At 39.9% G+C, this 23,538-nt stretch overlaps 3 protein-coding genes across 7 annotated transcripts in view; all 3 read left to right on the plus strand.

The window, feature by feature from the left end:
• Positions 1 to 4,179, plus strand: part of LOC101167365 (helicase ARIP4) — a 45,115-nt gene extending 40,936 nt beyond the window's left edge. For all 4 annotated transcript variants that reach the window (XM_023956419.1, XM_023956420.1, XM_023956421.1 and 1 more), the window contains exon 22: positions 571 to 4,179. In XM_023956419.1, coding sequence (XP_023812187.1) covers positions 571 to 1,634 — 1,064 coding nt within the window. In that variant the 3' untranslated portion in view covers positions 1,635 to 4,179. The remainder of the gene's footprint in view (positions 1 to 570) is intronic.
• A 1,907-nt stretch (positions 4,180 to 6,086) lies between these two features.
• Positions 6,087 to 13,276, plus strand: tmem115 (transmembrane protein 115). Its single transcript, XM_020704481.2, has 4 exons — positions 6,087 to 6,461; positions 6,874 to 7,566; positions 8,956 to 9,320; positions 10,166 to 13,276. Exons 2-4 carry the CDS (start codon positions 7,075 to 7,077, stop codon positions 10,458 to 10,460), a joined length of 1,152 nt encoding a protein of 383 aa, XP_020560140.1. The 5' UTR covers positions 6,087 to 6,461; positions 6,874 to 7,074; the 3' UTR covers positions 10,461 to 13,276.
• A 1,159-nt stretch (positions 13,277 to 14,435) lies between these two features.
• Positions 14,436 to 23,457, plus strand: LOC101167618 (rho-related GTP-binding protein RhoA-B). 2 transcript variants are annotated; one of them, XM_023956423.1, is made up of 5 exons: positions 14,436 to 14,560; positions 20,311 to 20,468; positions 20,621 to 20,741; positions 21,015 to 21,145; positions 21,263 to 23,457. In XM_023956423.1, the coding sequence occupies exons 2-5, from the start codon at positions 20,313 to 20,315 to the stop codon at positions 21,434 to 21,436; spliced, it is 582 nt and encodes a 193-aa protein (XP_023812191.1). In that variant the 5' UTR covers positions 14,436 to 14,560; positions 20,311 to 20,312; the 3' UTR covers positions 21,437 to 23,457. The 2 variants fall into 2 exon arrangements, with proteins under 2 accessions (XP_023812191.1, XP_023812192.1); XM_023956424.1 differs by lacking the exon at positions 14,436 to 14,560 and adding an exon at positions 19,435 to 19,456.
• Positions 23,458 to 23,538: the final 81 nt, after the last annotated feature.

Below are 23,538 nucleotides of genomic sequence, written 5' to 3' on the forward strand. Positions count from 1 at the left end.
GAATACATAGAATTTTTAATGTATTTGTTTATTAATTTTTTATCTCTTTTTCTTTTTACCTGAGAACAGCATACTGTGCAGCTATTCCCAAAATGCTAAACATGTGTATTCAAACACAAGCATTCAAATATTTAGTCCTCGTAGTCAGTGGTCCCTGGGCCATGGGACAGTTGGTAGTTGGTAGAAAACACAGAAAATACCAGTTTTAGTGACGTTTTTTTATATTTATCCGTTGGAATTTAAAAGTTGGACTTGGCTGAAGTTGGCGTCTGATTTCGTTTGTTTTTTTGCTTCCACTTTGTCTGCAATGTGTTAAGGAAAAAATCTATATCACATTTTAAATTTTACAGTTTAAAGCAGCTGTTGATTATTTTTATAGAGGGTGAAGAAGACCCTGAAAAGTTAAAAGGTAACTGGAAGTTTAACGGGAAAAAAAACAGACGTCCACTTCAGCCTCATGTAGGCCGGTCTGGGAAAATATTGTCAAACAGAAAAAGATTTTCCCTTTTTTGTGTGGGGTGTAAGTTGGTATATTGAGGGTAGATTTAATCTTGTCTCTTTTTTTTTCAGACTTACAAGTACGAGCTCAGGAAGTTTCATCCAACGGCAGCAACGGTTGCTTGTCACCTGACAGGAGACAGCCAACCCCTTCCAAAGCTGTGCCCCGCCCTCTTTCCCCTGACAGCCCAGAGATCATCAATGAGTTGCAGCGTTACACGATTGGGTCGGGAGCGGATGCCCCAGTGGCCTCCAACACGCAGCTTGGTACAGAATCCAGCACAAACCCCCAGCTCTCCACCAAGCTGCTGCAGGCCAACGGCAGCAGTGGTGGGGGAAGCTCGGGCCACCGTAATTCCTCTGGTACAAAGGTTCTCCAGGTCGGTGCAGAGGCCTGTGCTGCTCAGGATTTGAGAGTGGGTTCTAAGCGTAAAGCGTCCCTGTCGCCACTGGAGGAGTGGGTCAGTAAGCAGCCTGCTGCCAGCAATCCCCCCTCCGCCCCGCTGCCCTCACATGGGTTTCCATATGGCGGGGGCTTTAACCTCCCCCCGGCGGGTCTCAGCTCTGCGATGATGGGTGGTTCACTGAGGCATCCGCTGTTCATAGGGTCAGGCTCACATTACTTCCCCTCACCCCACACTCAGCTGGGCGACCCCAGGTACATGTACCCAGATCTGCTGAGCGTGAATGGTGCCGGCGCCGCCACCACCTCCTCATCCTCCCATGCAACAACAACCACTGCCCCGGCTGTCTCATCTTCCTCGTCCTCTGCATCGGTCAGCGCGAGCAGTTCACTTCCTGGCTCCCTGCCTCCCTTCATTATGAGCCACGGCATGGCTGGCATGCTCCCAGCAGGATACCCTCTGCCGTACAGCCCCACTCTGGCCAGCCTCTATTCAGGCCCGCTGCTGCCAGGTTCAGCTGCCTCTCCGGGCAAAACCGGAACCAGTTTCTTGCCTCAATACCCCCCAGCCGCTGCTTCTAACTCCTCCTCCTCATCTTCACCTTCCTCTTCCTCCCCCTCAGCATGGTCTGAGGGCCAAAGAGCCTCAGTTTTGGTGAACAGCGGAGATGTAAGCAGCTACGACGACGACAATGATGATGATGATGTGATTGAGGTGAGACGCGGACAGTGACGCTTGTTTAAGTTAACAGAGGAAGCCCAAAAAAAGTTTTCTGAGGCAAAGACTGAGGGATTGGAAGAGTGGATGGACTGTTACTGTTAAGCATTTCTTGGAGTCACCTACGCTGCCTTGTCTTATGGGTGACTGAAGACAGACCGAACAGAGAGGGGCAAATCTATCAAAAGATTGAAAGATTCAGAGAGAGGAAAAATAAAAAATGAGCTTCCAAATTTTAAAGTAATCCTGGCAATTACATTCTCATAACTGGACATGTAGTGACTAAAATGGCCACTAGGGGGTCTGTTGGCTATTCAATTTAGCTTATTATCAAATTTTTCATCTAACTAAGAAATAATCACACATGAAGAGAAGTTGTGAGACAGGTTTGATCATTTCTGGTAGTAAATGTGTAAAATAACACAAAAATGGTTTGGTTTTGTCTCCCATTAAGTACTGCAACTGAAAATCCCCGCAGTTATTGTTTAATAAAAAAAAGTTCCAAAATTTAGTGAAAAGCATTTATTTAAAAACTTCACTGCCAGGATTAAATTTCAACTTTCTTAGCGAGGCAGAGAAAACCCGCATGGGATCATCTTGAATTGCCGTGGACACAGTTATGGCTCAGTGGGGCTGAGGTTTAAGACCATTTACTGAAACCCTGCAACTCTAGCAAAAGAATGTATGCTTTATCAAATGCCTTCATACCAGGCCTTTTCGGAGAGACTCGTTCTGTTAAGCCAGAGGACATGGGAAGATGTAACTCTTCTGTTTTTGTATTTGTACTGTACTTTTTATGTCATCTACTTTTTAAAGAAAACAAATGCCTACAAATAGACAGGTAAAAAAAATTAAAAAAAAGGTTTCCTGCTTGTAGCGAAGAAACTACCAACAGAAAATGCCTTCTTGCCTCCATCTTTCTGAATGTTAGCTGTGAGAGAGGAGAGGTCAAAAGAGAGGCGGTTTGTGGCACTCTCTGAATCTCACACAGTCTTACTGTAGCCTAGTAAATAAAAAAATGAAAAAAACGATGCAAAACGCTCACTCAAGCCTATATATGTGTTTATACAACCCAGAGGAACTGAACTCGCAGCTGCAAGCTTTAGTTACATTGGTGTCGTTACTGTGTTTGTACCTGCCTGTTGTCCTTTTTAAGGGTTACAAAAGGAATCGTACAGAATAGAAGAAACAATCTCATGTTTTAGCTGTTGGGGAACTCTTTCTGATACATACTTCAACTCTTTGTTTTCTCCCAAAGCCATTTAATGTCAACAGAAATCAGTAAAAACAGAGAGAAAGAGATGACGTAGCTTTTTCGCAAGGTAGGCCATTCACAAGCATGTCTGACATCCCTATAAAGAGAATGAAAAGACCAAATACTCTTAAGGCTAAGTAAATATATCAGATCTGAAGTGTAGAAAGAGAACCGGATACTCAAAGGAAACCTAGAAAAACTTAACATGGCGAGATTCCCTTTAAATGAACATTAAAACCACCATCCAACTGTTCCTGTCTTATACAACAAGTCTGCTGGGATTCAGCACCATCTATTCATCACAGTAGCTTTGGAAACTCGACAGCATTTTCTTCAGAAAAATGTGTTTTATTCTGAAAAGTGTGGGTTTACTTGCTTCTTCTTTTTTGGGGGGGGGGTTCTTTTCATTTTACAATGTTGGAATTTACCAAATTAATTTATTTATGACTGTGCATATTTATTGATTTTTATTTTTCTACAATGTGCTTTTTGGTTCTCATTTGTCTGATAATTTTCTTACTTGTGAGATTTTTTTTTAATGCTTTTGTTAGTTTTGTGTAGAAACGTTTCCTCTCTGAAGTTCCTCTGTTGTGGAAGAACTGACGATCAGCCAGTCTGACCCTACACATGTGAACCTGTGCAGAATTTGCATGTGGACCAACAAACTGGTGCGTTACTGAGCATATTGAGGATCTTTGAGAAGGATAGATGAAATACTGTATTTGATACTATTCAACCGTTTGTCTTGAAAAATGTAAAAATAAGACGAGGGATTAGTTTGATGTCATACTGACTACATGAGCATTTTGACTGAGCGTTGTGGAAGGCACGTTTACGAGCTCCAACAATTGAAAACAACAATATAATCTGATCTTTTGAGCTGATTGTAACCATGTATGCTCAGAGTCTCTGGTCAAAAACTCATTCAGTTCATCTGCGGAAAAGAAAACCATAATATTAAGTGCTTTCCTTTTTATAGTTCACAACCATATCGACGGAACTGTCCATTGGGGTCAGTCGGTTTCCTGAGTGTTGGATTTTTTTTGCTGTCGGCTCGACTTCTGCAGCGCAAATTGACTGCACTGCAGTTTCACAGCTGTCTACTTGAATTTACATATTTATTTATATGAACAGATTAGGTTGGACAAAGCGTGCCAACGGTCTCAATTCCATTTTAGCCCAGGAGAAAAGGAAATCTGCTGTCTTTACTTTGAGAATTCAGAGCCTGTTGTGTGTAGATTACATGCATAATGTGTATGACTTTTTTTTTTAAGTTTGTAAATAAAAAACATGCTCCAAATGATACTTTTATTGTTTGTTTTTTTAAACAAAGTAATAGTTTTGCAGATGTAGCCTCCTGACAAAAACCTCATTCAAAGGCTTCATTCGAAAGTTAAGCTTAAAATTTATTTTTTAAGTCAGCCCTTTTAAGGTGTTTGGGTCTGAGGGATCGGTTTTTAGTTTTTATGAAAAGAAAAATGAAACATTTCTTTATGTAATTTAATTATCTGCTCTTTCACTACATGGATTTTCCAGTGTGGTTCCTTATCCTAACTGATCAACACCGCCAAAAACAGAGGGTTTTGCAACTGATTCTGGGGGAGAGAGACGCTTCTAGAGATGCTGTTGAGCAAAAGATTTTACAATGTGAGGATTACATTTAAGAGAAATCAAGGGTTTGAAGAAGTTAATAAATAACTATTAGTTCTGAAACATCTTGCTTCAATTGTTTATTTCTTTAACTATTTATGTAGCACATAAGTAGCATCGTGATTTAAGACGACAAGATAAAACAGGAGATTAACTTGAACATTTACATCGAAAAGAACAGTAAAGAATGAAGAGAGGTGGAAGAAGCCATTAAGGTTTTGGTTGAGACCACCCCTGCATAAGCAAAAAACAATAAACTCAGGAAAATACTAAGAAATAAAATGATAAATGGCAAAAAACAAACAGTTTACTTATATAACTAGAATTTTCAGATCTCCAAAATATTCTCTTTCTTCAACAGTTAATAAAAGATTGTCTTTCTGTTTGACCTCGAGCTGTTATCTGAGTTTGTAATTTCAAAGTAACAAATAGGCATGAGCTGTTTCTTCATAAATCCTGTAGTCTGGCTGTAAAAAAGTACAGTAATCTGGTGTTTGAGTACATCAAAAAATAATTATTTTTTTTTTTTTGCCTCAAAGGTCATCCTGTTGAAAAAGAAAAAGGGGGGCCCGTATTTTCTGAGTTTATGGAACCATGGCAGCCACTTTTACCTCCAAAGACGTAAATACCAGAACTGTATTTGTGTTTCTCGGACTAGGGGACAATTGACCGGCCTTAAAATTGTGAATGGCATTTTTCTCAATACTAAATACACAATAAAAACTATAGTTAAAAATAACCCAACTTGGGTTGCTTTTAACCCAACTCCAAGGTTAAAAAGGAACAGGTTTTAAAAAAAACAAAAAAAAAAAACTAGAAAAACTAACTTTGGTTAAAATGAAACCACTTAAACCCCCAAAAATTAGTAGTGCTCCAAAAATTAAACCAAACTATGTCCCAATGTTAATGACCCAGAAAATTGGGTAGAAGAAATATAAATAGTGTTTTTGGTGTATGACAGACTAAAAAAAAATTCAAATTCCAATCCAATTTTGAACAAAAATCATTTTAATTCATACAAAAACATCTATTTTTTTTAATCACTGGAAAAATGTATTGATTACATGAACAATGTCGAGACAAGCTACAATTTATACAAATCCATATCCTCACAAAGCATACAGCAAACCTATTTTATATAATTAGATACAAATGGAGGAATGCTGATAAGTGTTGGGATAGATGGTATAATCATTTTCCCTTAACTTTGTAAGGCTTTTGATTATTTTGTTTTCTGTAAGGATAAATAATGTGAACAATTTGAAAATTTTCTTAAAAAGTGTTTGTTTGAAAATAAAAGTTATTTTTTAGAAAAGGGAAGCAGTAAAAAGTTAAATTTGCTGATTAATAAAATAAAATCTTCTTTGAAAAAATTGTTAGATGTGATTGATTTAAGAATGTATTTCTCTACCTAAACTGATGTATGGGGATTGGGAGATTATATTTATTTAAAACTAAGATATTGTTTTTCTATATAGTTTTATATGTCACTTTAATTTACATGATTGTACGATTGTAGAATAGCTTTTTCGTGTTTTTACTTTTGTTAGTCATTTTGTGTTGTTTGAAATCCATTTCCCAGCGTGCTTTGCGGTCAGCAGTTACGTTCAGGTTACGTGACGCTTTTTCACCGGATGCTGATGACGCTAGCAAGCGCCGCAATGGTTAGCACAGTGTTAGAGAACAAGTGCCTGGAAATAAATCACTAAATTCTCAGCCAAACTTCTCGGTGAAATTACGGGACTTGTGACGTTAACGAGTGAAGATGGATCGGTGTAAAAACACGTGAACTGTTGGCGAGTTAGGCCGTCAACGGAAACGTTCTTTAAAGGCCTGTTTCTTCAAGATACGGAAAAACCTCGGGATAACCTGTGGAAAAGCCCCGTCCGAGAGCGCTCAACACCGAGGAGTGGAGCTCCGGAGGAGTTCTGTTTTTAGTCAGTCAGGTTTTACTAACATTAGCTGCACTTTCTTAGTAAACGTAGCCTTCGTATTTGTGAAGAGCATAAGTGATAGTAACCGTAAACTCCACAGTTGACGCTAGTTAGCTTTAGCTCTTCCGTGTTTACCAGCTAACCTAGCTTAAGTAATAAGGAGGTGGAAGGTTTGTTGAATAGTATTTGTTAAAAAAAAGAGCTGCTTTTGGCCCTTGTTAACACTTAATAGAACTTTTGATAGACGTTTTTCATAATTAAAATATTTAATTCGCTGAAGTTATCATACATTTAAGGACCATTGAAGCCAAAAGTCTGTTACTTTCTCTCACAGAAAATATATTTTTTCATTATATTGGTATCAGAATATTGTATGGATTTGAACTTTTTTTTTTTTTTTTACATTAAATTCAAGTAACAGACCTGAGAAGAAAACTCTTCCTAAACTAATCATTGAAGGTGGAAACCTGGATGAAGGCTCGCAGAAGCTTCTGGATTTTGATGCCCTGTGGATTCTCACAAGACTCTCCCTCTACTTTTTAACATCTCACCTGTTGCCAAGGGGCTTCTGTGATAGAATCATCAGTCCTACTGTTAAGCTTCACTACAGACCACGATGAATCGTTATCTGCCTGTGGCACGGCAGCACTTCCTGGCTGCCCTTGCAAGCACCAGTGTGGTAGTCAAATCCATAAGTGCCGTTGTGGTCCTGCTCTATTTGCTGTCGTGGGCTGCTGACACCACGTACGCCCTGGGAGTGACCCCGGGCTTCCTTTTTCCACCTAACTTCTGGGTGTGGACGCTGGTGACCCACGGAGTGGTGGAACAGCACGTGTGGGGCATGGCGGCGAGTGTGGGGACAGTGATGGCCTGTGGACGTCTGCTGGAGCCACTGTGGGGGGCTCTGGAGCTCCTCATCTTTTTTGCAGTGGTCAATGTGTCTGCAGGGCTCCTCGCAGGTCTGTCTTACCTACTCACCTACGTGGCCACCTTTGACCTGGACTTCTTATTTGCTGTTCGTATTCATGGAGTAGCCGGTTTCCTTGGAGGGGTCTTGGTAGCACTAAAGCAGACTATGGGCGATACCACAGTGCTCAGAGTACCACAGGTGAGGTTAAAGGTGTAATGAAATCAACACGTTTGTCTCTTTATTTTAAGCCATACCAGTATTACACAAATACACAGCAATTCTATTGAGTTTACTTCATTTGGATACAGAGATAATAGAACATTTGGTTGGTTTCTGGCTTTGTTGTAACAAATATATTTGCTTAAAGCCACAAAGCAGAACATAAACATTTTCCTGTCTTACACTCCTGTAAGACAGGAAAGATGAGTTGTAAAGCAAGTTAAGATTCTTTGTCACACCAGTTCTACCTTCCATGAAACCACAGCCAAGAATATTGTATTTTATTTATTTATTTTGACAGTTCATTGTGACGTTTTGTACATCGGGCTACTTATCCCTTTAAGCGGCTTAGAGACTTCAGCATCTGGTTTTGGCAGTTGTGGTTTCTCAGGTTTCTGTGTTTTTTGGTTTGGAAGTAATCATGTGGAATAATTTTAAAGCACACCTACACCACAAAAGCTCATGGCATGACAGTTCATAAGCAGTACTGTCGGGGGGGAAAAAATGTCCACCTAGACATTTCAAAGAAGAAATGGAGGCTTCACGTGTGTAGGTCATCTTCTGGTGCAGTTTTGTGTTGCAGGAAAATCCTACATTCTTCTATGTATCTAGAGAAGCACCATGGTTGCACCAATCTCAATAGATTTGGATAGAACATGACTCCTGTATCCACATGAGATTATGACTTCAAATGAAATGTGCAAATGAATTTGTGTGTAAAGGCCTTAAAAAAAAGCTGAAGCTATTCAGAAAGTTTTTGGTTGTTGTTGCTATAAATAGTATTCAGTATTTCAAAATCTTGAGCTAAACTACCATGTAGAGGAAAAAGCGTCAACATAAAAAAATCAAGTTTAAAGCTGCAAAAAGTTATGCTCATTGTTGTCGGATACTAAAATGTGGTCATAGTTTTGTTTCTTTTATTGATTTACTTGTGGTGTATTACTGCAGGAGATACAGGTGATCATTGCAAACTATAAATTATCATTGGAACATAGTTCTGGGAACATCTGTTAAAAAGGGGGGGGGGAATCAGTTTCAGGTGTTAAGACTGTCAACAGTTTTCTAAATATTTTTCAGATAACTGCTTAGTGGTTTAGCTGCGACACAAACCTCTAGAATCAGAATACAATTATTGGCTCTTTTTTTTTTTGACACTTCTTGAGTGTATAGTTTGTTTACTCTTCTGGTCTTTGTAAGCTTTTGTTGTTTTTCTTTTTCAAGCTGAAACATTACTAACATCACTTAGACCTGATGTGTGGAGGTTCTTAAAATGTTCCATCCATTGATATCTTTCTTGGTTTTTATTAAAGAAACACAAAAAACAGAAATTAGTTTCCTGTGTTAAAAACTCTTCCTCTTTGATCTCAGGTCAGGTTAAAAGCTGCTCCAGCATTGGTCCTCCTTCTCCTGGCCTTACTCCGCCTGTCTGGACTCCTCGACGACTCCGCTCCCCTCGCCGCGTTCAGCTATGGCTCCTTGTCTGGCTGGGTGTACCTGCGCTTCTACCAGAGACACAGCAGGGGCCGAGGGGACATGTCGGACCACTTTGCCTTTGCAAGTTTCTTCCCTGAGGCGGTGCAGCCGGCTGTCGGACTGCTAGCAGGACTCGTCCACTCGGCTCTGGTAAAGATGAAGGTGTGCAGAAAGATGGTGAAGCGATACGACGTGGGAGCTCCTTCCTCCATTACCATCAGCCTGCCGGGGACAGACCCACAGGATGCTGAGAGGAGGAGGTGAGCAGAGCTGCAGATCCAGCAAAACCAACCGTTTGACCCGGACATCTGTTTGTGTCATTGTTCAGAATTCCTCTTAATGTCTGAGGATCCAAGTATGATGTGTAGATGTTATAAGAAGATGGAATGATAAGAAGCTGAAGTTGCAGTGGTTCTAGAATGGTTTTATTTGGGCTGTGAATTCACTTTTCTATTCCTTATTTGATCTTCGTTTGTGAACAAACTATACAGATTTTAAAAAAAGACCAACTCCAATGAAATTCATGCTTTGAACATGTTCTCATGGCATTTTAAATTGCCATTTGAAAAAGTTTGTAGTTCTTTAAAATTTACAATTGGCCGCCCACACGCTTCCCTGCTCCGCTCCATTCCGTTGCATCCACACGTAGACGAATAGATCCATGTACGACTTTTTGTTTTTTTCCTCGTCTGAGCTGGAATCTGGATCAACCGCCAGATGGTTTCAAAAATGCTCGCTAAATTTGTTGCTCAGATGGTGCCAGGTTAGGGTTGTGAAGGGCTGTAAATTATCGGGAAAGCGTGTAAACAGATGGATGATGGGAAGTGTAAGCGGGCATACTCTACGCCAACAGTCCTACCCACAACTCGGAGGTGAATTTCTAATGAACTCCTGCCGCTCTGCAGAAAGTATGTCCTAGATTCTGGTTAAAAACAGCATAATCATAAATAAACGACCAGTGGAAACGATTTTGCAATACATCAAATGATGTTTGGAGTGGGACTTATAGTTGACTTTTGCCTATTTTTGTCAATTTTCACTTTTTATCTAGGCTTGTGCACTGCAGAGACTTTTCTTTAGTTTTTAAACTCTGTTTTCCTCTCAGACAACTGGCCCTGAAAGCTCTGAATGAGCGTCTAAAGCGTGTGGAGGATCAGTCTGCTTGGCCGAGTATGGACGACGAGGAAGATGAAGAGGACGAGGAGGTCAGAACCGACCTGCAGCCGCTCCTCCCAGCCGCCCGCGACTCCTCATCCTCCACACCGAGAGCAGCAGGAGGAACCGTTGGTGCCTCCGCCTCATCGTCTGGATCACAGAGCGCTGGAGCGCCACCAACGGGCGGAGTGCAGCACCCAGAGTCCAGCATTATCATTTTTGATGACGCACCGACTAGATCATAGCAAAACGGACGCACACACAGTGATTTGGTGTCACGGGAAAGAATACTAGTGTTTTCACCATCCTTGACTAGTAAACGTGTTCAGTGACGACGGTAAGAGCCGCACTGGGTATCTCGAACAGCGAGACAATACACATGATGGGCAGTACTGGGACAGGACTGTGCAGTGCTTTCAGTTTAAAGAGGCTGGATGTTTTTTCTCAGCTTATTCGGGTAAACTGATGACTTCATTCTTCTCCTTCCTACATTCGGCTGAAAGTCAAAACTTTCTGTCTTGTTTGGACTGAATACCAACTTGCAGAACTATGGTCACTGCTTCATGTGTCTCTTCTCTTGCTTTCTGAATAAATAGCTAAACGAGTGTACAAAATGTTTTTGTAGGTCTTTTTCAGAGCAGCCATCTTTGTTTCTTTTGCCTGCTTTGAAAAGAAAAAAGAGACTTGGTCTAATAGTGTCGTCCCGAGCTCTGAGAAACGGCTGCAGGTGTGACGTGAGCTGCTGATCCGCTGGTTTCAAAGATGGAAACCAGGCGTGGAACAGAAACGCGGGCGAGGCTTGTATCTGGCACCGCCCTGCTGGAGTAGAGAAGCTGCTGCAGGTTGGTCCTGCTGATAAACTCAAATACCAAATTGAAAGATGAACAGAAGTGCTAGATGAAATGTTTTTTTTTTCCTTCCAGAAAATGGCCATTTACAATCTCCTGAACTAGAATGGGATTATATTCCCTCATTTAATCTTTCACTCCCACAGCATTTCTCCTTCCAGGTCTGAATTCAGCAGTGTTAATCTATCTAAAGTATGTTGGTGGGCTTATATTGATTTGTTTATTTTGGTGTCCAGAAAGTTCTTCTACATGGTTTGCATTTCCAGAGCTGGAGAAAAATGTGTGCAGATTCCATAGTTTCCTTAGATTGTGAAATTTTGCCTTTGTCATTAGTCGAAACTGATGGTAAAAAGAGGAGCTCTGTGACCTTTTAATCTCAAAGATGCAGTGATGGACACCTTTCATTTGACCTTCATGCAGACCTGAAGGTCAGAAAAGTGGGCTCACTCCTACAGATGGTTAAAGCATTGGATGTCCAAATAAACTAGACTCTTCCAAGACGCCTAATCACTTTAGGTTCCCAATCAAACCTAACTTTAACAAGAGCTTCTAACTGGTTTACAAAACACCAAACTTGTGTGTTTGGATGTGGAATTCGCCACTCAAGTCACTTTATTCTGAAGAAGAAGCTCCTGGGTCTGGGGTCTTTGTCTCCGCATTCAGAGCCAGACGTTTTTCACCTAAAAAGCTGATGGGCTGTTACAACCAAACCACTTTTCTCAGTTCTATACAATCCAGAAACATTTGAGCTTCTCTCTGGTGTGACAATAGAAGCCAGGAAGATTTAATGTTGCACATTTGAACTATCATTGTTCTGTTTTCATAAATCAAGTTTGGTTAAATGCATTTTCTATTTTACTTACCATCTCTTGAATGAGTCACATATTTCCTTAATATCATTTTAAAATCCGAATGGACTCAGGGTTTCCTCTTTGCATCAGTTTCAATCTAAATAGGCAGCAAAGAGTAACAACATTTAGACGGCTGCATGACTTTTTCTCCAAATTTAAAGCCACAAAATAGAAGCTGTTTCAGAGTATTTGTTGAAAAAGATTTGTTTTGAGAGATGTCTGCAGCTTTCTGGTTCTTTTTATTCATCAGAGAGAGAGTTGGTGTAAATTAAAGGTGACAGAAAAATGACAGAGGGAGGTTATGATGATAAAATTGTGTTCGCTCTAATTTATCCTCTCCCTCGGCTCATGTTACTGTGTACAAAAACGAGTCAGAAGATTGAAGCTGATCTGATGAAATCTAGCTTCTGAGTGGAAATACTTACAGTCAGGATCTGTAATTTATAAACCATTTTAAAAACTTCAGTTCTGTGGTGTTCTTGTCTAAATTTGACATAAGTGTCTCTGAAAATGAGTGAGCTTTGGAGTCCACATCAGCTTGCATTTCACTTAAAAATCAGCAATGACACACGTTTTAGCTTCTTGCCTGCAAGTAACTTTGATGAGGTTTTTGGGAAATGATAGAATTGTTGGCGGTCTGAAGGTTTCAGGCAGAGTCTGCTCAGTCTGGCTTTCAACCCAACATCCATGTTCAGTTTTTGTTTTTGTCTTCTGCACACTACGTTTTCGAAACATTTGAAAGTACGAAACAGTCGGGGGAGAAATACTTCAGAAAAAGACAAAGTTCCAGGTTCTCAGTGTGTTTCACATAAATGTGCGGGTGGGACCGTTTGTTTACATCTTTTGTTATCTTATGGCTGATGTTTGAAGATTCATTTAGCTCAAAGTTTGCAGTTTTCTTTGATTTTCGTTCTTTTTTTCATTTTTCTTCTAATCAATAATTAGAAAGAACTCGACTTCTTTTGGGTGAAATTGATCAAAGTAACTTCCCAGATTTTTAAATCTGTAAGTAAACGGATCAGCGGAGACAGATGTGTTTCATGAGGATTTGTATAAGAAGTGCCATTCAATTCCAGAGCAATGCATCAACTGTTCATGTTTGCAATCCAACATTTGGGCAAAAAGTGGTGCCAAAATAAAAATAAAAGGAAGATGGCGATATCTGTTTAAATCTGTTCACCTGTTTTGCATATGACTTCTTTTCTTGGCCATTTGTATTAAAACCAGAAATGACACATTATCAAACGGTGTTCTATCAGGGCACTCACAAACATTTTCATTTTTCTGATTTCAGTCTCCGTTTTTGAACTTGTTCGAACTATTGACACTCTTCCTTGTGTACAATGACTTTTGCACAGATTTTTTTGTTCTAGTTTTCTTATAAATTTCTTTTTCCCCATCATGAAATAAAAAAAGGATTGTAAATGCTTTATTTATAGTTTTGTTTTTCTTGCTGTAAATCAGTAACAGAGTTTTAGTTGGTTTTCATGTTTTTTATGTAGAACATAGGTCATTTTGTTTGCGATTTGAATGCTTTTAAGGATTTGAAATAGTTTTTTTTTTTTTTAAATTATACATTTCTGTAGATCTAAGACAAATCGTTTAGTTTTTGGTAGGACATATAAAGTACTAGACCCAATATCCTGCATGGTTTGTACCTAAATTGACCAACAGGTGGCGCTGTGTCCACGGTGAGCCATTGTGGGAATTAGTCTAGGCAGAAACAAATTTTAGATCTAGAATTTATTTAATTTGTTGTTCTCGTTTTCTTATAAATTCTAGTTTTCTAATAAATTAGTTCGAATTTTTTCTCTCAATGTTTGTGTGACAATTTACAAAAACAAATCTTGCCTCACCAGAATAAGACTGTTTAGTCGTATGGCACCTTTTTTTCTAGTCACCTCAATGGGAATAGGTTGCATTTAAATAACAATCGAATACCAAAATATTGTGTTAAAATGTTAAAGAAAAAAGGAAAGCTTCATTCAAATTGTAAGTATCCATTACTGGAGAAATAATATATGAAGAACAAATCTGTGTCTAATTTAATGACCCTCTTGAACTCTGCAAAATGTGGTTTCTCAAACAATATAGACATGAAAAAGAATTATTAATAAGGAAAATGACTTGTCAGGAAACACAACTAAACAAAGATAATTAGAATAAAATGACTTGTATAAAGCCACTACACAGTGGCTTTGTGTTAAGCCACTATTATGTAGTGGCTTAACACAAAGATACCTCTATTTGAAAAAGATAAATGCAATGAAATGCGATTCATGCCACATCAAAATCGTTTTTAATCCAGTTAATTAATAAATGATCAATTCTTCTCTACAACTGACGAGGAATGTATTTGCTATCATCTCTCCTATTAAATATGTTATATTTATTTGTCTCAGCACTGCGGTAACCTGACAGCAAAAGCAGCACCAGTTTAGCTAGCGTCGTGCCCGCGCAGGCGTGGCTCTCAGCGGCGTGCCCGCCACCCCTCCCCCAGATACAAACCGTGGCAGCGCGCTCCCGACAGCTAATTTGTTGTATCAGATTGAAACGGGAGGAAGCGAGTCGATAAAGCCGGGAAGCAACTTAGCTTTTTCAACCTCTGACCATTTTTTTTTTACTGCAAGGTCACATACATAGAAGGTAAGCTACTTTTACTAACCCCCAGTCCTGGTGGAGTGTTTAATATGTTATATTTTTAAGTTGAAAAGTTGAAACGATTATTTTGTGGAGTTTTACTTCGCTTTAAAGGCCGTACTGAGATGCTAACAAAGCTAACTTACTGTAGCTAAGTACGCTTTTCCCCTAACCGACCTCAATATCAGTCTCTTCCGCTGTTGCAACTCGGTTGTCTGTCACAAACCAACCCGTTTCGGGTGAAATCGTTTAAAAAAACGAAATTTCTAGACTTTTTTTCTCTTTTCTCGATTTCCAGTTGTAAAAAATGAACTTAGAAACAAATTCAAATGTGAAAATGTAAGCTTTGAAACGGGACCGCATTTTCCAGCCACAATGATCATGAGGTTCTTTTTTGACGTGTTTGTAAGCCTTTTCTTTAAATATGATTTTCTAAAGGTATTCTGGTAAAATACATACTTTCAATTTAATCCGAATTTTTAACATTTGTTGTAACGCATCAGGGTTACGACCCAGTTTCGATCTAAAATAGTAAGTTAAATTCTGCTGTTCTGGTGGGGAGCTTCTGTATGTGGCACGGTTCTGCCCGTTCCATTCTGGACCCGGGCCACCCACCCATTCTTCCACTGCGGACTCCAGCCATCTGTTGCCTCCGAGATTACGCCATCTTTCTGCTGACCCACCCAGCGGCTTGTCGTTTCCACCCACTGAGAGCTCGTTCAGCCAAGATGCAACTTTTAAATGCGACGATTGAGGCTCTTTGCTTAAGACGCACAACAGACGAGTTTTCTGATGAGCCACATGGGGACAGAGCGACCCTTTCATATTGACTTAGATTTTATTTTTATTAAAAGTAGTGCGGCCTTTTCCTTGCACCCACAATGAGGTGTGATGAGCCTGACTTGACAAAGCACATGTCTAACCTTTGAAAAGTTAAAATTATTTAGTATAGTTCACAAACAGCTTGTAAAGGAGTCTTAACATCCCAAATGTTTTTCTTTGTTGTTATATATAAAGATCTATAATATTTTTAAAATAACTTAAACTAAAATATATATATAGCCAACAAAAACACATTTTTATAGACTTTTCCATTTTGCTTTATTCACGTCAAGCTCTTAGATGGTTAAAATTGATGACGCATTAAGACGTGTAATTTTTCCATCTGAAGTCAACATTCTGAGCATAAATTCTTTATAAAATGGTGTTTGCTGGTCTTAAACTTTTATGCCATTTCTTGCTTGTCAAAGCTAATTACATTTCCCCTTTTGTCGGTGAGCAGATTACACATAATTAGCTTTAACATTACTCATCTCTAGAAGAATTGCTTGTAGCTGACCCAAAACCTACTGAAATAACCAGATTTTCTTTGAGATTTGTTGATGGCAGATTCCTGCACTGATAGAGGACATGTAGTGATGAGCAGCATTATGAGATGCTTTACGCAGTAAGCATGATTTCTTATTCAACGCACATCAGACATGTTTACTTTTAGGATGGTTCGTAATATTGGCAGTTACCCTCAGTTTTTTTTTTGTACTGCAAGCTCTTTCTAATTTTGGCAGCACCTATGTCAGTTATTGTTTTTCCTAGCAACTTATGGCTTGTTTTCATTAAATGTTACGTTAACTTTGGCATAAAGGCAGGTTTTGGGACAGCTTGACTTAACTGCCAGTTGCATAGGTCGTCTCGCAGCTGTGGTGTGAGCTTGTAACACATGCAACACCTTTGAAACAGAAAGGACTATGCAAGCATTGTTTTCCTTCTTTTTAAAAGAGCAAATGTATAGAATCCCAACCACAGTTGAATTTAAAAGCTTTTCTGTCAGCTGATCAGTACTTTTGAGGTAATTGGTAGGAAAAGGCAGTGGCAGTGATGAGGTTAAATATTCATCATCTTCAACGATTTATATCTACACCCCAGTCAGTGCATTAAAATCTTTGCAAATGGTACACACAAAGTCCTGGATCCTCAGCCACTGATCCAGGCCAGTGTCTAATGCATTTATTGAATTCTCTGCATCTCATACCTACATCTTTAAAGCATTTTGTGCCAGATTCTGTTTGACTCTAAGGTACAGTTTATTTGGTTCCTATTGCTCTGCCTGCTAGCGTCATTCCCGCAACCTGAAATCAGTATTGCTGTGCTGTGACCATTGACTTGTATAGAAGAGCTAGACTTTGATGTCACCTATAGAAATTGGATTACTTCCTGCTCCAACAAAATGAAGTCAGTTCAGTCACCATTTATTGGCGGTTGCCATGTTGGAGCCAGAAATTGGCAGTAAGCTGTGATTGGTCGAAGTCATAATTTCTATGGGAACTACTCTCTCCAATCAGGAATGAGCTTGTTGGAAGTTCACACCCCTATCACTTGAAAGCAGGCTCAAGAGTTTTTCAAATGTTCAACGTGAAACCACATACTTTTGAGGCATCTGATTGGCCAGTTTCAAGCTTGAATAACTTTTACTAAACATGGAGAGAAAAAAGTAGGATTTGCAAGAACATGTAAAAAAAACTGTGGTAAAAGTGGTAGAGCAAGAATGGCTATTCTGACAACTATGACTGAATAATGGCTGTTTATTTCTCTATAGAAGTCTATGGGATTTTGGCTTCTTGGAGCCAGGGGGTACTTCGTATTTGAAATTCGAGTAAGGGGGCGTCACTCAGTCTAGTTCTCGTATGCAGTCAATGGTTGTGACTGAGAAAATTGGTGTCGACCTTTGTGTCTGGAGTAAACCCCACTGCCACAGTGCTGTATTGGTGTACGTGGTACCCTGGCACAGGTGGTGAGGTACATTTGCATGGTAACGGGGGCAGAGCAATCAGCCATCCATCACACTGTCAACACTATTAGGCACAGATGGGGTCCCTAACCCTAAATAAAACCATACAAAATAAGAATTTGAGTTGTCATGGAAGTACAAATGGGTAACTTGTGTTTTAGATTTACAATTACTAATTTAATGCTACATGATCCTTTTGTCATTGGTGTATTAGTGGTATTTCAGTATTTTTGAGTAACCTAGTTCTTTATAATATATGTAACCTTAGTTTGTGAAAATTATTCAGCTAACACCAGCTGTAAAAATAAAAAATAAATGTGGACTGCCCCACATTTGTTATATGTAACCACTACATTAATTACAAACTGTTAATTAATATTTTGAGGGTTCTTGATCAAAAGTATAAATGAAGATCCAGCTAGTGAAAATGAATTTTTGGAAAAAAAATATTTCTACCTGTAAATAGCTCATTTAAACATTTTGCAGGGAAGCAGAGCAATAAGCAAAATATATTTATATTTTAAACGATACAGTCTGAGGTACGATTTTAAAATCAGCAGATTTTCCAATCACATGATTGAAATATCCTGTCGGAATTATTACAGCCATAGCTCTCTCTAACAATGAAGGCAGTATAAAGTAAGCCCTCATCAAAATTGTCTACCAGCTACTGTTAACTAAGAACCATTGTAGATTGTGTCTATGGTGTTAGACAAGTCGGTGACATTTGTGTGAAGCATGCAGATGAAACATTTTACCCACTGGTCACATTATTCAAACCCCGACTATACATCTACCCCGAGGCTAGAGCTGTCCTCATTTTTGTCTTCTCTTTCAGTGCTTGGGTCATAGAGGAAATGGTCTAATGTTTTTTGACACTAGTGTCCTACTTAAGCGTAATCATGGACCATTTATAGGACACTTGCTGAAGAGTGCATTGTGGCATCTCACTTCCAGATGATAAACATTCTTGTTCATCGGCTGTTGATAGAACTTAACTGATTATAAACAAAGCTACTAGCTGAATGTTGGTCTGGCTACTTATTTTAATTAGTGGGTCTGTAGCCCACCGCAGTGAAGACTTGACAGAAAAAGTGATTTTATTTTCCTGCCAGTTGTTTGTCTCCAAATTAAGGCAGTGTCTGTTTGTGGAGTTGGGTTATAGAGAACTTTCCCAACGGCTACCTTCCCTTGACTCATCACACTGAAGAAAATGGCCTCTTTAGCACGGCTTCTCTGTCAGACTGCTGTGCATTCTTTCTCACTAAACTGGCTCGTGAAAGGAACTAACTATGCTTTAAATTTACATTGATGCCCTTTGTATACAATTCCTACTTAATTGGCATTTCTTTACACTCACACTGTTTCAGTTTGTTTTTACTCCATCTAAATATGTGGTTTTATTTTCTTTTAACTGCCACTCTGTTTAAAGTCCCACTCCAACAATAGTTGTATCTATTGTAAAATCAGTCCCGGTGGTCTTTTAATTATGACTGTCATTTTTAGTCAAAATCAAGAAACCTGTCGTTTCTGAGTTGTTGGTGTGGAAGTAACCTTACACTGATATCCCATCATTCCTTTGCCTAGCTTACAGCTCCTCACAACCCCAAGCAAACATTAGCAGAGCAACAAAAACGGCAAACAATATCGGAGTTATCCAGCCGTACAGTTTTGAGCCAGATTGGATGAGGAAAATGTATACCTTAATGTATATGTCTGTCTGCAAGTGGATGCATCAGAATTGGAGCAGAGCAGGGAGCTTGTGGCCTGCCTACTTCAGTTGCTGCGTACAAACGAGCTTTTTCAAACCAAAGGGTTTTTATCCACTCCTGATTCATCACGATTTGAATAAAGAAATAATCAGAAATGCAGTTTTATACCTAAATTCTCATATAAAACAATACCATTGTCATTGGAGTGGGTCTTAAGAAGTGGCAATTATCATGTCCATAGATGTAATTATGTCTGAAGGATGCTTGAAGGTTCAGGCATCTGCCATCACCAAAGGTACAACTGATGGACTGATACTCGCACCTCAGAACCACAGCATCTCTGCACTCCGATGAATAACTTGCTTTGAAGTCTCTGAAACTTAGTCCTGCACACATCCCTAACTGGTGAGACTTTCTCGACATGCGAACTGCAACTCCAGCTTTGACTTAATTTGCAGAGTCAAGTGATAAAGTTTGCAACTGACAACAGCCCTGCAGTCAGTTCATCACATAAATCACACGGGACCACCAGAAAAAACGCTCATCTGCTCCTCTCTTTACTGTCACCTCCAAGCAAAAGTGCTTGAAATGGTGAATTTATGACTGGCATCAGTAGAACATTGTTCAGTGACACTGACACCATTTTAAAATAAAATATTCCTAAAATAAATTATTTAGCGGCACTTCCTCATTTAAATGTTTTTTGTTATTGTTTTCATTTAAGGGATGACTGAAACTCTAGCTAAGTGTGACTTCCTGATCTACACCTTTTTAGGTGCTATGTAAAGAGATGGAGGAGAACCTGTAGTACAACAATAACCAGCAGGAGCTTCTTTATTTAACATTATCTTATCATCCCTGCTTACCTGTATGTCTGCTTGTTTTCTTTTGTCAAAAGGTCATTCCATTTTTAAATGACTTCAGGGAACCCAAAATGTCTTTCTTTGAAGATGAGGCCTTTATTTCTGTTATGAGGGTCAAAGCATTTTTGTTAAATTGTTTATTTTTTGTAAATCGTTTAGTGAATCTGGGTCTTGACCTTTAGAAGTGCTTCTCTCCATCTATGTGGGGAGATGTACCAGTGAAGGTGTTGCACGTGCACTTTACTTTCCTAAAGTACAGTCTGCTGTGAGTGATCATGTTCCCACTGGTGCCTAAAATGTGACCTTGAGAAATGTCTGACTTCCTATTATAAATGGCGCCTCCTTCCTGTGACTCGGTGATCAAAACTTTTGTGTCCTTCTCCTGTCTTCTTTCAGGGATGGCAGCCATCCGTAAGAAACTGGTGATAGTCGGGGATGGAGCTTGTGGGAAGACGTGTCTTCTCATTGTTTTCAGTAAGGATCAGTTCCCTGAGGTCTACGTTCCCACTGTGTTTGAGAACTACGTCGCTGACATAGAGGTCGACGGCAAACAGGTTAGATTTGTTCCATGATGCTTTTCTATGCGATAGCAGTACTCTGGGTTTGAGTTGATACATTTATCTCATGATGATGCATACAATGAAGTTCTCTCAGTGTCTAAAAGCTTGACTTTTCCTTTGAAATAAACGTGATTGATTTTATTCAGGTGGAGTTGGCTCTTTGGGACACAGCCGGTCAGGAGGACTACGACAGACTGAGGCCTCTCTCCTATCCAGACACTGATGTCATCCTCATGTGTTTCTCTATAGACAGTCCCGACAGCTTGGGTAAGTACACGCCACACAAGCGCATTGAAGCGTAACCTCTGACGTCACATTCCTATGCAAATCTTCGTTTCATTTCCCCTTTTTCCCCCAGGCGTTATTTTTAGGTTTTTAGATTGTGACATCAATGTTGTCACAGAAAACTTCTCGAAAGTCGACTGACTTAGATTTTTGAATGCAGATTTCAGCAAGTTATTAGTGAAGTATTCAAATGGAGATGCTTGCTTTGTTAAACCTAAATGTGTGAAATGATTTGGTCTTCTTTTGAAATGACAGAAAACATCCCAGAGAAGTGGACTCCAGAGGTCAAACACTTTTGTCCAAATGTCCCCATCATCCTGGTAGGAAACAAGAAAGATCTCCGTAACGATGACCACACACGCCGAGAACTGGCCAAAATGAAGCAGGTAGCCGACTTTTTTTTTTCTTTTCTGTTTTCAGTGAAACCAAACGGCAACAAAAGCGATAGATGTTGAGATTTCTCTGTATCTTATAAAACCTCCTTCCTGCTTCTCGTCCCACAGGAGCCGGTGAAGTCGGAGGAAGGCCGGGACATGGCCGGACGCATCGCAGCTTTCGGTTACATGGAGTGCTCTGCCAAGACCAAGGAGGGCGTACGAGAGGTGTTTGAGATGGCCACCAGAGCGGCGCTCCAGGCCCGCCGCGGAAAGAAGAGCAATAAATGTGTGCTGCTGTAAAAACAGCGGGGCATATATGGACTATTTTAACCCTGGCTGGTGTGCCTGGGGCGAGGGCTCGGGAGGGGGGTGGGGACGGAAAAAAAAAAACCAGTGAGGCAAAGGTCTACCACTGTAAACGGGCTGTCTGATGGACTCATTCGCTCTGGGACTTGGGTTGGGGAATCTGTAAAAAAGAGAGGAACGGGTGGGAGAACGGTAAATGACTATTGCTGTCCTTCTCTTCACCTGTGGGTGTGCCATCAGGTTGGGAAAATTTACACCAGCTACCTGCGAAGAGTTGGTGCTTTTAGTATTTTCAAGCCACATACACTTGTTAGGATAAGAAGTTGCTTCCAGTTCTTGTTTAAAACCCGACTGCTAAGTTGGTCAAAAGTAAGAGGGTTTAGTTTCCTGCCTGGGTGAGTTGACAGATTCATGGGGCAAAAGGACTGTGCATTAAATGAGTACAGCTGGAAACCGGTTCATTATCGCCCCCATCGTTCATTCATGGATTTAAGGCTTCTTTGATGATGTCAAACTAGGTATCTGATATTTATGCTCGCTGCTGGTTGCATTCTAAAAAGCGCGTGGAGCAGCACTCCTAGCAGCAGATTGTGTTCATAAATAAGAGCTTTTGAAAGTTAAACCAGTCGCGTGCCATTGGGTGTTTTCTTTTCTTTTTTAAACAGAGGTGATATGTTCGCATGCACAGCTCGGTGCCACCTCGTCTTTTCCTGCTGTTAATTCTGCTCGACTGACCCAAATCTGCAGGATGCTCGGTTTGGTCTTAGATTCTTCTGTGTTGGTCGGAGTGCTACTTGTAAGAATCTGAGAAGAAGACTGCAGCGTTGCTCTGGAAAGAATGTTCCCCTTGGACCAGGTCTGCACAGCTTAAATGCGCTGGCCTCAATTGCACCTTTCTGTCCTGAAGAGTGACGAGTCGGCCTTCGCAGTTTTTCTGTTGATTTGGGCTGAAACTAAGAAAAATGCGATTGAATCCAAGTTGTGCTGGATGACGTTGGTAATGTGCACTGCACAGAGCAGCCTCATCATCCTCATCTTCCTCTGGGTGTAGACCAGGGCAAAGAACAAGGACAGGAATGTGTTGTTCACTCGCACACAAGTTCTCAAGGCGTGTAAAAACCGAACAAACATAAGTGGCGCGTAGATTCTTTTTTAAGCCGAGATGTCATTTATACCATTTTAATTTAATTGAACTGTTGGTAACGGCTTCTACAATTGAGACAAAAGTGAACTCCTCGTCCTCAAAGTGCATGGACCTCAGAAATGTCAGGTTGGATCATCAAAATTATTTAAAAGCTATATTGTAGTCAAAAAATCAGTTTTTTCTTTTATTTCGGAAATCCATCACCAGCTATTAGTGACATTTTTTTTGTTTTTCTTCAACACAGAGATTCATGCTCTTAAAGTCGTAGCCTTCTGTTCTTCTACCTGGTCTACAGGATGAAGCCTGATCCCAAAACCAGTCTTGTCTTGTACTTTTGGTTTCAAGCTTTTAAAAATGTCAAACATGTCTGACAGTATTTTTAAACAGCATAGAGGAGGGAGGAGTAGTACCGTACTCATTTATTCAGGCTTAGTTTTGGCGCTTTATCTGCGTTTCTCTGCAGTAGATCTGAAAGGCCTGTCCTTTACTCTGGCCATCTTTGTGTTGAGCACTCAGGAGAACGGCTGGCCTCCCGGCTGCCCGTTTGAAAGCATTGCTAGGACCACCAGTGCTGGCTTCATCTTCTTCTTTTTTTTGTAAACAATCCTGGGTGAAAAGACTAAATGTAAAAGCAACTCAAGTTTATTCTACATGTCGTTTTTATTTTTAGATCTTTCTTGTCATTTTAAATCCTGTTGTTTGGAATGCTGAAGCAGTGACATAAACAAAGCAACAGGAAAACCACGCTGTATGCAAAAGTCTGTAAATATGAAATGTGAGTTTGTTCATACTGGAATATTCACATGCACATGACTGGAAACTGCATTTGTAAACTAGCTTTGGTTTGTGTAATAAATTACTTTCTATAACCTCCAGTTCTTATTCATTGTAGTTTGGAGCTCTACGAATGGAAGGAGATGATCAGCTCTGTGTGTTTTTTCAAATGTTAAAA

Source organism: Oryzias latipes, chromosome 7, assembly GCF_002234675.1.
Source record: "Oryzias latipes chromosome 7, ASM223467v1".
NCBI classification, from domain to species: Eukaryota; Metazoa; Chordata; class Actinopteri; order Beloniformes; family Adrianichthyidae; genus Oryzias; species Oryzias latipes.

Excerpts from the sequence above, each read along its gene's own strand:
- tmem115 (XM_020704481.2), top strand. The coding sequence starts at position 7,075 with ATGAATCGTTATCTGCCTGTGGCACGGCAGCACTTCCTGGCTGCCCTT. Across the intron at positions 7,567-8,955 it reads CAGTGCTCAGAGTACCACAG|GTCAGGTTAAAAGCTGCTCC; the intron begins GTGAGGTTAAAG and ends CTTTGATCTCAG. Across the intron at positions 9,321-10,165 it reads CAGGATGCTGAGAGGAGGAG|ACAACTGGCCCTGAAAGCTC; the intron begins GTGAGCAGAGCT and ends TTTTCCTCTCAG.
- LOC101167618 (XM_023956423.1), top strand. The coding sequence starts at position 20,313 with ATGGCAGCCATCCGTAAGAAACTGGTGATAGTCGGGGATGGAGCTTGT. Across the intron at positions 20,469-20,620 it reads TAGAGGTCGACGGCAAACAG|GTGGAGTTGGCTCTTTGGGA; the intron begins GTTAGATTTGTT and ends GATTTTATTCAG. Across the intron at positions 20,742-21,014 it reads AGACAGTCCCGACAGCTTGG|AAAACATCCCAGAGAAGTGG; the intron begins GTAAGTACACGC and ends TTGAAATGACAG.